Below are 15,128 nucleotides of genomic sequence, written 5' to 3'. Positions count from 1 at the left end.
CCCCCTATATTTTAGGGACAGAAAGGCTATGCAGACAGCTGAGGGTTAATATTTGTAGCCGTGCTATGAATATCAGCCCACAGCTGTCTGCGTAACCTTTCTGGCTCTAAAAAAAGGAGTCCCAACCCAAAAATTTTTTTACGTGGGGTCCCCCTATATTTTAGGGCCAGAAAGGCTACGCAGACAGCTGAGGGTTAATATTTGTAGCTGTGCTATGAATATCAGCCCACAGCTGTCTGCGTAACCTTTCTGGCTCTAAAAAAAGGGGTCCCAACCCAAAAATTTTTTTACGTGGGGTCCCCCTATATTTTAGGGCCAGAAAGGCTACGCAGACAGCTGAGGGTTAATATTTGTAGCTGTGCTATGAATATCAGCCCACAGCTGTCTGAGTAACCTTTCTGGCTCTAAAAAAAGGGGTCCCAACCCAAAAATTTTTTTACGTGGGGTCCCCCTATATTTTAGGGCCAGAAAGGCTACGCAGACAGCTGAGGGTTAATATTTGTAGCTGTGCTATGAATATCAGCCCACAGCTGTCTGAGTAACCTTTCTGGCTCTAAAAAAAGGGGTCCCAACCCAAAAATTTTTTTACGTGGGGTCCCCCTATATTTTAGGGCCAGAAAGGCTACGCAGACAGCTGAGGGTTAATATTTGTAGCTGTGCTATGAATATCAGCCCACAGCTGTCTGAGTAACCTTTCTGGCTCTAAAAAAAGGGGTCCCAACCCAAAAATTTTTTTACGTGGGGTCCCCCTATATTTTAGGGCCAGAAAGGCTACGCAGACAGCTGAGGGTTAATATTTGTAGCTGTGCTATGAATATCAGCCCACAGCTGTCTGAGTAACCTTTCTGGCTCTAAAAAAAGGGGTCCCAACCCAAAAAATTTTTTACGTGGGGTCCCCCTATATTTTAGGGCCAGAAAGGCTACGCAGACAGCTGAGGGTTAATATTTGTAGCCGTGCTATGAATATCAGCCCACAGCTGTCTGCGTAACCTTTCTGGCTCTAAAAAAAGGGGTCCCAACCCAAAAATTTTTTTACGTGGGGTCCCCCTATATTTTAGGGCCAGAAAGGCTACGCAGACAGCTGTGAGCTGATATTCATAGCCTAGGAAGGGGCCATGGATTTTGGCCCCCCCCTGGCTACAAATACCAGCCCGCAGCCGCCCCAGAACCGGCGCATCAAAGATGCGCCAATTCCGGCACTTAGCCCCTCTCTTCCCACTCCCGCACAGTGGCGGGATGTGGGGTAATGAAGGGGTTAATGTCACCTTTCATCGGTGACATTAAGCCCGGTTAATAATGGAGAGGCGTCAAGAAGACGCCGATCCATTATTAATCCAAAAAAGGGAATTTTGAAATAAAACACAGACACCAAAAAAAAAAATTTAATGAAATAAAAAAACACAAGTTTTTGACAAAAAATTCTTATTTTTCACTCAATCCAACGCCCTCGTTCTCCTAGAAAAAAAATTAAAAATAACAAATCAAATTTATACTCCCTGTTCCGTCGCAGTCCATAAACGAGGGTCCCACGACGATCTGCCATGGAGAACAGTCACATCCTGAGATGTGACCATCCTCCATGGCTGCAGAAACACACTGACAGGAGCTAAGCTCCTGCAGTGTTACTGCGCATGCGTGAGAGAGTTTACCAGAGTTCATTGACTCCGGTACTCTCCTTTACGGCAATGCTGCGTGGGAAAGGTCACACGCAGCTACATTGCCGTAAAGTGAGGTCCCGGAGCACCCGAACACCGGAAAACTCCATGAAAAACGGCAGGAGCATCGCTATGTGGTGAGTATGTTTATGTTGTATGTCCTTTATTGTATGTGTCATGTATTTTTTTTTTTTTTTTTAACCCTTTACTGAGCAATTGTGCACGGTCGCCGCAGGGACTACTCTCCCATACAGCGACTGAGCACAATTGTGGGCCTACCGTCGCATGGGGACTGACGCACACAGACTGACGCACACACATACATACATGCATACATACCAAATCTATGAGACGGCCCACATCGATCCCCATGCGACGGTAGCCTTCCATGACGTTATGGCGACTTCCTTCTTCTTCCCTACACTCCGCCCACGCACTTCCTCTTCCTCCCGACATCACTTCCTTCTGCTGCGTTTTTTCACCCAATTCCGCAGCAATAACCGCAGATATTTTTATCTCTGCGGTTTTGCTGCGGAATTGCGTGACTCAATGGAAGTCAATGGGTGCAGAAACGCAGCAGAACCGCACAAACAATTGACATGCTGCGGATTGTAAACCGCAGCAAAACCGCGCGGAAAAATCCGCAGCATGTGCACATGTTTTTTTTATTTTCATAGGAAATAAAGGGTTTGTAAAACGCTGCAGAATCTGCAGCGTTTCCGCAGGCCCAAAACCGCTGCGGAAACGCAGCAGAATCCGCAAAGTGTGCACATACCCTAAGAGTTCATTCGAAGTATAGTGCAAATTGTTTTATTTTTTTTTCCCAGCAGAGGGCGACATCCCAAGAAATTACCCGCAAACATGTTGCTACATGTTCTAAGATCTGAATTCTTTAGTGCTCTTTTTTTCAATGCTGAAATTTGTGATAGATTTACAAAAGCGCTCGTTCTTATATTAGCAATTTGATAGCAGATGAAGTGTCAAAGATTTTGTGCTTGCTCTCCTCGCTCATGCAGCTCTCTGATGTTGTAGCGTAATTGGCAAGTTTTATACTCCTAGAGCATTTGCAATCATTCAGGCCGATCACACAGAAGCAGGCGACTCATTATTATGGCACTGCCAATGCTGCCTTCGTTCATTTAGACTGCTTACTGATCTTATGCTGCTTCATTAGTCTCTATTTCACGGAGTACTCGGGTATCAGACGCTTGTCTCTCTACTTTTTAAACATTGCACTCATTGCTTTTTTTATTTTTGTTATTGCTGCAGCTTGTGAATAGATCCTAATAGTTCACCCTTTTCTCATTGTTTGACTGTAGAAATTGATACTAAGTATGATGTGAATTCGTGAGGCTGAATCTTTTCTATTATTGTTGCTTTCAGTACTCAGCAGCAGTACCTAATGTAATCACTCATCTTTTCCAGGAGCTGTTTTGGATGAAATCTCTGGGAAAGTACTGGTTGTACAGGACAAAAATAAGGTATGGAAGTTCTTAATGAAAAACTGTGTATTTTTCTGAAATGGGTTGTCTCATCTTGTCTTCAGGAGCGGACCGCTCCTCTGTCTCCCAACTTCCTGGATGCTCGTGGGCGGTGCACTTCGGTTTGATTGACAGTTTGGACCATTGGCATAGTCACACTGCTGGTCCGATGGGCTCTCTGTGATGATGGAAGCAGTGGAAGCTTTACCCCTGCAGAGGCCAGTAACCTAGACAACGCGCAGTAAACAATAAGGCCGGAGTCACACCAGTGAGAAATACGGACGAGTGCTTAGCGCAAAAACAACGCATTGCACTCGTCCAAATGTTAATCTATGGGGCAGCTCCCATCAGCAGATTTATTATTTTTTTTTTTTTTTCTCAGTCGAATTATATGGGCTAAGAAAATCGCAGCATTCTGCGATTGTCAGCGTATTACGCCCGTAATACGCCAATGCAAGTCTATGGGGTCGAGAAAACTACAGATTACACACGGACCATGCGTGTGACTTGGGAGAAATACGCGACACTTCTCCAGGTGACAGGAAATGGACTCAGGAAGGTTTGACATGCTAATTAGCTTAGAAAGCTCTCCAGACATCTTGGAAGAACGCCTCCACGGAGTCCACCATCGTGTCCACATACATCAGTGTGGAAATGCTTATCATTCTGGTCCAAGAGAGGCCAGAACTGTGGCACCAGAGGGACGCACATTATTCAGACCGGGCCAGAAAAGAGGCGGCATGGAGGAGGATCTGTGTCCAAATGTTTAATGATTATGAGGACCGTCCACATGAGTGCCAGCAACAAATTCGTAAGTTCTATCCTTTATTAAAAATCCTATTAATGTGCAAAATAACACGTTTTCCCATTAGACCTTAAAATAATATGTGTAGGTTTTGCCCATTCTGTGTAATATGGCACTGTTAACTATATGTTAAAGTGTTCTGAAAATTGGCAATGTACTAATAAATTATTGTGCGACATTGCAGTGGAAGATGTCATGAGATGCTGGTGCAGCAACCGCGACCAATATAGGCGGGAACGTCAGCAGCGGGCCAGGAGTGGGGATGCAGCACCGACCAAGAGAAAATATCTTTATTATGACCGGCTGTCATTTCTGGCTCCCATTCTGGATCTCAGACCGTAAGTATATAAATCACACCACATTTCACATATGCTATTTAGGGTCATATTTACAATTTTATTTTTTTTCACATTTCAAAACAGAACTCAGTCCAACCTCACTGAGAGGGAGACGGTCTGATTCGGAGGCCATTATTGATCCAGTTGAGGGAGGTGAAGAGGTGGCTGGCCCATCTTCTGAGCCTTCGAGCTGCATCCCACAACCTCCACCATCCTCAGCACCAGCAGTGGCATCATGCAGCCTGGAGGACCAGGGAAATAGCAGCCCTACTGTGCCTCTTGAGGCCTCACCCCAGCCTGCCGTCATACCCCACCGTGGCCGAAGAAGGAGAGACATCCCTGCCTCTGACACAAGGAGGCATGTCGATACGGGGGTGTAAAATTATCTGTCCAGGGCTGCCCAGGATGATGGCAGCCTGGCCTGGTACCTCAGTCCACTACCCCGGGAGGTCAGACTGCGTGTGCGATGATCCATTCAAATGCTGATTGATGCCTGCACTCCCTCCAATAACCCATATGAGGTTTTTGGAGCGATGGCAGGTGTCACCCTGTAACCAGCTCAGAGTTCCCCCAAACCCAGAAGTGCAGGATCTGAGCCACCAACTCCACGGGTGCCTACACCACATCCCAATCCACCCCCAACCCAACATTGGCCTCCACAAGCACAAATGGCAGCCCAATATGGCCACTTGATCAGACCCAGTGTTGGAGGCTGGTCCCAACCTGGCTTTGGTCGACATGGCCATATTGGGGGGTATGAATCACGTGGCTACCAAAATCCACAGGAGTATCATCTCCAATATCCCTCTGGCCACTTCTATAGTCAGCACCAGGATCCTGGCCACATAACCCATCCTGGGCCAGAATATGTACCCACACAGGGTGACGGCCAAGTTGGGCATCAAACCCAGCAACAAACTGAGGCTGGACTCCCGCCATCCCAACCACAAAGCTACCAGAATTTATAAATTGTGGTTTTGTGTTCTTTTGCTAACGCAAACTTCTGTATTTTGCTAACGATTTGTTTTCACAAATATGCAAAAAAAAGTTTGCCCAAATTTGTATGGGCACAAAAGCCATATGAGTTAAGTATGGTATTTATTTTCAAAAGTTATATTTTGGCTTTATAAAAAGTTAGAAATTTACGAGTTTGGTATCTTATTTAATTCATAACTTGTACATCAAATTTTTACACAATGTAAATGAAAGCGCACACAAACTTCAAGAACAAACAGGCTTTTATATAAGCAAAAAATGACAATTACATAGATATAGCATTCTCTTGCCAGGGAGTAGCACCTATTATAAAATAATTAGTGAACATATCACATACTTTGAGTCCAGAGAGCGGACGACAGGGAGGGATCACATGTTGACTAGGCCTACCCACATTGCCAAACACAACTTCAGCACCATCAGATGAGAAGCAATCATGTATTCGGGTGAAGTTATGTAGGATCACACATGCTTTAATGACCTCATTAACGTTAGCTTCACTCAGCTGAATGGCTGACTGAAGGACCCACCATTTGGCACAAAGAATGCCAAAGGTGCACTCCACCAGTCGTCGTGCGCATGATAGGCGCAAATTAAAGATTCTGCGCCGGTGGTTCAGGTTTCTACAGGGATATGGCCTCATTACATGACTGGTCAATTGAAAGGCCTCATCTGCAACAAGGACATAAGACACAGGTTCAATATTGGAGCCTAAAAGCTGATGTGGTGGTAGGTCCAACTGGTTATTGTGCAGCCGCCGACCCATAATGGAAGAATTGAAGACTAGAGTCTCCAGTTCTTCCATAGGCCCCAATATCTACAATTATAATCCTGTAGTGACTGGTGACCAGGGCCAACAAAACTACAGAAAAATATTGTTGACCATGAAGAGAAAGTCGGAGGTCAGCTGCGGCCCGGACTTCCTCTTCATGTTCAATTCATACGAAGGCGGAGATAATGATGCTAGCACTGATTGGGCGCCGGGCTCACATGTCATGCAGCCGCACGAGAGCCCCAGGACCGCGAGTGCCGATGCTGCTTGGATGGCGCCGTGGGAGGTGAGTATAGGCTTTTTTTTTTATCTACCCCAAAAATCTAGATCAAGAAGGGGTTGTCCTAGTATTGGTCAAAAGGACCATCCAAATTGTGCCTATAGTACACATTTCTGATCGAGGTCGGCCAATCTTATTCAATGTGCATATCAATATTGTAAGAAATATTATCACCAGAACAGAAACCATATCAGTATATAACAGGACCCAGCGCCTATATAAGGGACCTAATGAATCACAGAATAAGGACACTCCAAAACTGGATTAGAGACTAAAGATAACTAGTAAATATGCAAAATTGTGGATAAAAATAATCTTTTATTAAACTCTCAATAGTCATGTACACACATATAACAAACATATAGATCAGTTATAGAGTCTTTTAAAGCAAAGATCAGGTAGAAACAAGCAAGTACATCACTGGGGAGTGGGGGGTCATAATTTATGAAAAGTGCATAGTGCTTATGTAAACTTTATAGTCACTCAGAGGATGTGGTGGAGTCATGGTATCACTATAAAGCTAATTCATTTAACGCATGTGCTGTACAATGGATCTAGTATAGACGCTGATGGTCACGGAGAAAATCCCGATGACGTCAATGACTCGCTCACGTCATCACGAGGTGCCGTCAGTGATGCTCCGGAACGCATCGCTTTCAAGATGTGCACACTGGGAGAGGTCAGTGCCACAGAGAGGCACGCCCCCACGTCGCGCCTCCACATACACAGCAAAAACCACCCCCCGAAACAAATGGCCAGAAGGACAGCAGATCACAGCCGCATGTAAATAATAAACAATATTACATGCTAGAAAACTTCTACAGAAAGTGCAAAACATGAAAATCTCATCACTACAGTGTATAAGTGTACATATTACAATGTAATATACACTGTTTGGTGCAATATAATACTTGTATATACTGTAGACCTTAAGAAGCACATGACCGCAGTTACATGCTTTATAAAGGATACCCTAAAGTGCACATGTGAAATAATAAAAATTTGCAAACCAGGAAAAAAAAATAAAATTATAAAACTCAAGATCAATAATAAATCAAAAATGGCCAAGTGACATTGCTCAGGTGTACAGTTGTGGCCAAAAGTATTGACACCCCTGCAATTCTGTCAGATACTACTCAGTTTCTTCCTGAAAATGATTGCAAACACAAATTCTTTGGTATGATTATCTTCATTTAATTTGTCTTAAATGAAAAAACACAAAAAGAATTGTCCTAAAGCCAAATTGGATATAATTCCACACCAAACTTAAAAAAGAGGGTGGACAAAAGTATTGGCGCTGTTCGAAAAATCATGTGATGCTTCTCTAATTTGTGTAATTAACAGCACCTGTAACTTACCTATGGCACCTAACAGGTGTTGGCAATAACTATATTACACTTGCAGCCAGTTGACATGGATTAAAGTTGACTCAACCTCTGTCCTTGTGTGTACCACATTGAGCATGGAGAAAAGAAAGAAGACCAAAGAACTGTCTGAGGACTTGAGAAACCAAATTGTGAGGAAGCATGAGCAATCTCAAGGCTACAAGTCCATCTCCAAAGACCTGAATGTTCCTATGTCTACCTTGCGCAGTGTCATCAAGAAGTTTAAAGCCCATGGCACTGTGGCTAACCTCCCTAGATGTGGACGGAAAAGAAAAATTGACAAGAGATTTCAACGCAATATTGTGCGGATGTTGGATAAAGAATCTCGACTAACATCCAAACAAGTTCAAGCTGCCCTGCAGTCCGAGGGTACAACAGTGTCAACCCGTACTATCCATCGGCATCTGAATGAAAAGAGACTGTATGGTAGGAGACCCAGGAAGACCCCACTTCTTACCCTGAGACATAAAAAGGCCAGGCTGGAGTTTGCCAAAACTTACCTGAAAAAGCCTAAAACGTTTTGGAAGAATGTTCTCTGGTCAGATGAAACAAAAGTAGAGCTTTTTGGGCAAAGGCATCAACATAGAATTTACAGGAGAAAAAAAGAGGCATTCAAAGAAAAAAACACGGTCCCTACAGTCAAACGTGGCGGAGGTTCCCTGATGTTTTGGGGTTGCTTTTCTGCCTCTGGCACTGGACTGCTTGACCGTGTGCATGGCATTATGAAGTCTGAAGACTACCAACAAATTTTGCAGCATAATGTAGGGCCCAGTGTGAGAAAGCTGGGTCTCCCTCAGAGGTCATGGGTCTTCCAGCAGGACAATGACCCAAAACACACTTCAAAAAGCACTAGAAAATGGTTTGAGAGAAAGCACTGGAGACTTCTAAGGTGGCCAGCAATGAGTCCAGACCTGGATCCCATAGAACACCTGTGGAGAGATCTAAAAATGGCAGTTTGGAGAAGGCACCCTTCAAATATCAGGGACCTGGAGCAGTTTGCCAAAGAAGAATGGTCTAAAATTCCAGCAGAGCATTGTAAGAAACTCATTGATGGTTACCGGAAGCGTTTGGTCGCAGTTATTTTGGCTAAAGGTTGTGCAACCAAGTATTAGGCTGAGGGTGCCAATACTTTTGTCTGGCCCATTTTTGGAGTTTTGTGTGAAATGATCAATGTTTTGCTTTTTGCTTCATTCTCTCTTGTGTTTTTTCATTTAAGACAAATTAAATGAAGATAATACCAAAGAATTTGTGATTGCAATCATTTTCAGGAAGAAACTGAGTATTATCTGACAGAATTGCAGGGGTGTCAATACTTTTGGCCACAACTGTATGTCACAGCAAGTGACATGTAACCGAGGAATTTATAAGGGCCATACGTAGCCCAAATGTGAACAGTGATAAAATCATTTAAGATAATTAAAAAGAAGGGGAAGGGGAGTGAAAACCATTAATCCATTGCAATGTAGTCTGACATAGATCTTACTGCTGCCCATAATGTTCGGTACCACAGTGGCAGAAAGAAATGGAAGGGGAAAAAAGCCATTTAATGGCTGGGAATTCTTTCCAATGTAGACACCTTCAATCAAACTCGATGATACTGATCATCAAAAGGAACAAATAACTAAAATTAAGGATAAAAGGATACACAATTTAAAAACTTAAACCCAGAGATATAGACTATTTACAAGAAGGAAGTGAAACTCAACTGTTCATTTAAGCCCGCAGGAATCATGGGGAAGAAATCCATCGACACTCTTTGTTCTAGGATACGTTTGATATCTACACCCCTTATGCCAGCACATATCCTATCAATTCCCTAAATTTGCAAATCTTTTTGATTGCAATTATGGCATGCTCAAAAATGCCTCAGAATTGTTTTTAAGTTGCTCATATCAGCTAACATAGAAAAAAGTCAAACAAACTCACACAACAAGATATGGCCTTACCAAAACCCTGTCTGATGACAAATGCACATATAGCAGGATGCAGCTGGCCTCCACTAATAGAGGCAAGGGGCAGCTCAGGTGCAAACTACTGATAAAAACAATCACCTCACACCTAACAAACCATGGTGGGGTTGGCTGCCTAGTAGGAAAAATGCACACAGATAAGGCTTGCATAGGACTTCAGTCACACATATATACAGTAAGTGTGATGCAAAGTGTCTGGCTTGCAACCTCTTAATGACACCCATAGTATTATCAGGCGGGCTGCTACAGCACTGAAATATGCAACACACAGTGACAGACGCCCCAATAGACCAAGCCAACAGAAAGAGGCCCGACTGCATCCTGCAAAAAATGTTATGATAAGTGCAAAAAATTAATGCATACAATGAGTACATTAAATGAGGTATTGGTTAATATTTTGGCCAAAATAGATAGAGCCTGCAAGCCAATGTCAAGGCTCCTCATGATATTGCAGGTCCCTAACACTAATATAAAAACAGCTAACATAGAAAAAAGTTGTTCACATCCTCAACATGACATGCGGCCATAATGTCTCTTACGTGTTCACGTGTGTAAACATGCAAATCCCTTGATGTAAGTCCGATGTATATCAACTTGCAAGTACATATCGCATAGTATATCACATGCTTGTTACTACAAGTGATATATTCTGTAACGCACGCGCCCTGACTGGTTGGTGCAAGCGTGGGGGTGTGGCCCCACTATGCCACAAACCAGACTACCCTGTGGGCAGCACGGTGGCTCAGTGTCATGTCGGACGCTATTCACACCACAGCGTCCGGCAGGCAGAGGTAGTTCCACCTCCGTCCACTATAGCCTCAGTGGCGCCGGCTTGATCTTCAGGCCCTCGGGGGTTAATCTTGCTGGAGACCAGGTTGTATGTTTAGTCACGCCCATGGTCTTTAAATAGTCATGCTGGCCTATGGGCGTCGCCGATTATAGCTTGTGTTTCATACCAAGTGGTTCCGGTCTGGAGTGGAGGTGTTGAAGAGAGAGAGATTCGTATCTGGTGGCGTATGATCCGTTGTATCCTTTCTCCTTCCCATATTTGTGTTTAGTTGTGCCCTGTTCACATTACTGTATATTCCTGTGTGCGTGCGGCGCTGTGCAGTTTAAGTTCTCCCTGTCTGTCATTATTTGTGTGGGGGCTTTGGTGGTGTGTCTCCTCACTGGGTGGAGGGTGGAGGGTTAAGCGCAGGGCTGAGCAGGAGATAAGGAAAGGTTGGAGGCTCAGGCATTTGCACCATCAGCAAAAACCCTGGGTTGAGGGTCAGTCAGGGTTTCCCCTAGTTAAAGGGACATCACAGGGGCCCCGGGTATTTCAGCCTGAGTTGAACTAAGCCCCGCGTGACATTATAATCGGCCCACATTTTTCAGGAGTCCATGGATCCCTTAGATTCCATAACCCGCCAGTTGGTGGCGCTGTCCTTACAGGTCTCCGAGTTGAAAGGGGCAGTTCAGCAGCAGGGCCTGCTAGTAGCAAAGGTGCAAACGGCATCTGCAGGTATTGGTGCAGAGCCGAAGATCCCGCTGCCAGAACGATTTTCAGGGGATCGCAGCAAATTTGTCGTATTTCGGGAGGCTTGCAAGTTATACTTCCGCATGCGCCCTATCTCCTCAGGTAATGAGGCTCAGCGGGTAGGGCTGGTGTTGTCATTACTGAGTGGTGACCCCCAAGCATGGGCATTTTCCTTACCAGCTGACTCTGCTACATTTCATTCTGTCGATAATGTTTTTTCTGCCCTCGGGCTCATTTACGATGATCCTGACAGACTGGCTCTAGCGGAATCTAAAATCCGCGCCCTCCGCCAGGGGGAGCGCTTGGCAGAGGACTATTGTTCGGAATTTCGCCGTTGGGCCGTAGACACACAGTGGAATGACCCAGCGCTGCGGAGTCAGTTTATTCATGGGGTATCAGGGAAGGTTAATCAAGCCCTCCTGATGTATGAGACTCCGGCATCGTTGGAGTCTGCCATGAGTTTGGTGATACGTATTGATCACCGTTTTCGTCAGGGGGCACAGGAGACGCTACCTCTGGGGGAAAGCAGAGGTGCAAGTGTGGTTGAAGTAGATGAGTCCACTGAACCTATGCAGATTGCTGGCGTGGCACAGGTTAAGCGTCGCGCTCCTGGATTCCGGAAGCCCGGAGCATGTTTCTACTGTGGTAAAAGAGGTCATGTTAACGTTTGCCCTGTACTACCTAAAAGGGTCACACCGGCGGAAAACTGTTAAGCTCAGAGGGCATGGAGGAGGCCCAACTGAGCGTATGCATATCCTCCATGATGGTATCTCAATGTATGCTCCCTGCCAAGGTTATCATCGCGGGCCGAGAGCTACCAATATCAGTGTTTGTGGATAGCGGTTCCGCCACCAATCTCATAGATGAGGAGTTTGCACACACCGCCGGGTTTAAGATCGAAAGACTTCCTCACCCCATACAGGTGGTTACCATTAATGCTGTTCCCCTCCCACAAGGGGAGATTACGGAGTTTGTGGCAGAGGTGAAACTCCACATTGGGGTCCTACATTTTGAGTCGGTTACATGTAGGGTCCTCCGTAATCTCCCAGCACAAATGGTCCTGGGTTTTCCATTGTTGTCCAGGCACAACCCGGTAATTGATTGGAAAACTCAGGACATAGTCCAATGGAGTGGTTTCTGCCAAGACAATTGCTTGGCCACGTGTGTCCGCCGTGACGCCCAGCCTGCCGGAGGCTTTGCAGGATTTCGCGGATGTATTCTCTGAGAGGGGTTGCTCAGAACTGCCTCCACATCGAGCCTATGACTGTGTGATTAGGTTAAAACCCGGGGCCAAATTTCCTAAGGCCAGGATGTTCAATATTTCTGGTCCTGAGAGACAAGCTCTGAAAGACTACATCGCGGAGAGTCTGAGCAAAGGACACATCCGGCCTTCATCCTCGCCTGTAGCCGCGTGGTTTTCCTTCATTAAGAAGAAAGATGGGGGGGTTACGCCCGTGTCTGGATTTCCGGGAGTTAAACCAGATTACTATCCGTGATCCCTACCCAATGCCGTTGATCCCGGATTTGTTCAACCAGGTAGCGGGGGCGAAATGGTTTTCCAAGCTGGACCTCAGGGGGGCATATAACTTCATAAGGGTCCGTCAGGGGGATGAGTGGAAGACGGCGTTTAACACTCCTGAGGGTCATTTTGAGAGTCTGGTTATGCCGTTTGGGTTGACAACCGCGCCTGCCGTTTTCCAACATTTTATTAATGATGTATTTGCTCATGTCCTGGGGAGATTTGTGATTGTATACCTGGATGATATCCTCATTTATTCGAGCAATCGGGACACTCATTTGGAGCATGTCAGGCAGGTGTTACAGTTGCTCCGGGAGAATAAGCTCTATGCTAAGCTGGAAAAATGTTTATTTTTTGTGCAGGAGTTGCCCTTTTTGGGATATATTGTGTCCGCAGGCGGGTTTAAAATGGACACCGCGAAGGTGCAAGCGGTGCTGCAATGGGAGAGGCCGGAGAGTCTGAAAGCACTCCAGCGGTTCCTTGGGTTTGCGAATTATTATAGGAAATTTATAAAACACTTTTCGACTATCGCCAAACTGCTCACTGACATGACAAAAAAGGGTGCCGATCTGGCTAGCTGGCCGGAGGTGGCTATACGTGCATTTGAGCATCTGAAGAATAGTTTTGCTTCAGCCCCCATTCTGGTGCAACCGGACGTGTCTAAACCTTTTGTGGTGGAGGTTGATGCGTCGTAGGTGGGAGTGGGGGCAGTACTGTCTCAAGGCTCGTCCTTGAGCGAGATGCATCCATGCGCCTACTTCTCCAAGAAGCTGTCGCCGGCCGAACGGAATTATGATATCGGCAACAGGGAGTTGTTGGCCATCAAATTGGCTTTTGAGGAATGGCGACACTTCTTGGAGGGGGCAGCTCACCAGGTGACAGTCATCACCGACCATAAGAATCTGCTCTATCTGGAGTCGGCCAAGCGTCTGTCTCCTAGGCAGGCCCGCTGGGCATTGTTTTTTACTCGTTTCAATTTTCTTGTGACCTACCGTCCCGGGGCTAAAAACACCAAGGCGGATGCTTTGTCTAGGTGTTTTCCGGGGGGAGAACCTCGGGAAGAGCCGGTACCCATCCTCCAGGAAGGGGTAGTGGTCTCGGCTCTCACGACTGAGGTAGAGGCGGAGATTGCCGAGGCCCAAGAGGAGGTACTGCCAGGACTTCCCGCCAACAAATCATTTGTACCCCTGCATCTTCGGCTTAAGGTGTTGAAGGAACACCACGACTCGGTTCTGGCTGGTCATCCAGGGGTGAAGGGCACCTTAGAGCTGGTATCGCGTAGTTTCTGGTGGCCCAAAATCCGGCAGGACGTGGTCTCATACGTGGCAGCTTGCATCACGTGCGCTTGGGCTGTCACCCCGAACCTGTCCTGCTGGCACGCTACAGCCTCTGGGGGTACCCAATAGGCCATGGACTGAAATCTCCATGGATTTCATCACTGACTTGCCAGCCTCGGCGGGGAACACGGTCATCCTGGTGGTGGTTGACCGTTTTTCAAAGATGGCGCATTTTGTGGCGTTGTCTTCATTGCCCAATGCAAAGACATTGGCTCAGGTATTTGTGCAGGAGGTGGTCAGACTCCACGGAGTTCCGTCGGACATAGTATCTGATAGGGGTACGCAATTTGTGGCGAGGTTTTGGAAAGCTTTTTGCTCACGTTTGGGGATCAAGTTGTCACATTCATCGGCGTTTCATCCACAGTCTAATGGACAAACTGAGCGCATGAACCACAATCTAGAGCAGTATTTACGATGCTTTGTGTCCGACAACCAGGAGGAGTGGTCTACTTTCCTTCCTCTGGCCGAATTCGCGTTAAATAATCACCGCCAAGAGTCATCGGGAGAGTCTCCGTTCTTTTGTGTTTACGGTCAACATCCTCAGTTTTGCACCTTACGTCAGGGTGACTCGGGGGGCGTCCCGGAGGAAGACCAGCTAGGAGCCCAATTGTCATCGGTCTGGAGGACGGTGAAACAGCGTTTGTTGAGCATGAGTGCTAAGTACAAACGGGTGGCTGACAGTAGACGCGTGCCAGGTCCGGACCTGTTTGTGGGTGAATGGGTGTGGTTAGCGACGAAGAACATAAAACTCAAGATTCCATCTTTAAAACTGGGTCCAAGGTTTATTGGGCCTTTTAGGATTTCTGCCATCATTAAACCAGTGGCTTATCGGTTGGAACTTCCTGTGGTGTACAAGATACACAACGTGTTTCACAGGGCTTTATTGAAAAAGGTGGTAGGCTCGGTGGACACGACGCCGATGCCACCTCCGGTCATGGTGGATGGCGATTTAGAGTTTGAGGTCGCCAAGGTAGTGGACTCTCGAATAGTACGTCGTACTCTTCAGTATTTGGTGCACTGGCGGGGGTATGGTCCGGAGGAGAGGTCTTGGGTTCCAGCCTCAGACATACA

General features: G+C 46.1%; 1 protein-coding gene across 4 annotated transcripts in view; it reads left to right on the top strand.

Moving 5' to 3' along the window:
* Positions 1-15,128, top strand: part of NUDT6 (nudix hydrolase 6) — a 47,256-nt gene that overhangs the window by 10,455 nt on the left and 21,673 nt on the right. For all 4 annotated transcript variants that reach the window (XM_073572035.1, XM_073572034.1, XM_073572033.1 and 1 more), the window contains one exon: positions 3,081-3,136. In XM_073572035.1, coding sequence (XP_073428136.1) covers positions 3,081-3,136 — 56 coding nt within the window. The remainder of the gene's footprint in view (positions 1-3,080; positions 3,137-15,128) is intronic.

Source organism: Dendrobates tinctorius, unplaced genomic scaffold (genome assembly GCF_039654945.1).
Source record: "Dendrobates tinctorius isolate UK_male_01 unplaced genomic scaffold, ASM3965494v1 ptg000030l, whole genome shotgun sequence".
Lineage (NCBI taxonomy): Eukaryota > Metazoa > Chordata > Amphibia > Anura > Dendrobatidae > Dendrobates > Dendrobates tinctorius.
This window is presented reverse-complemented; position numbering and strand designations above follow the sequence as displayed.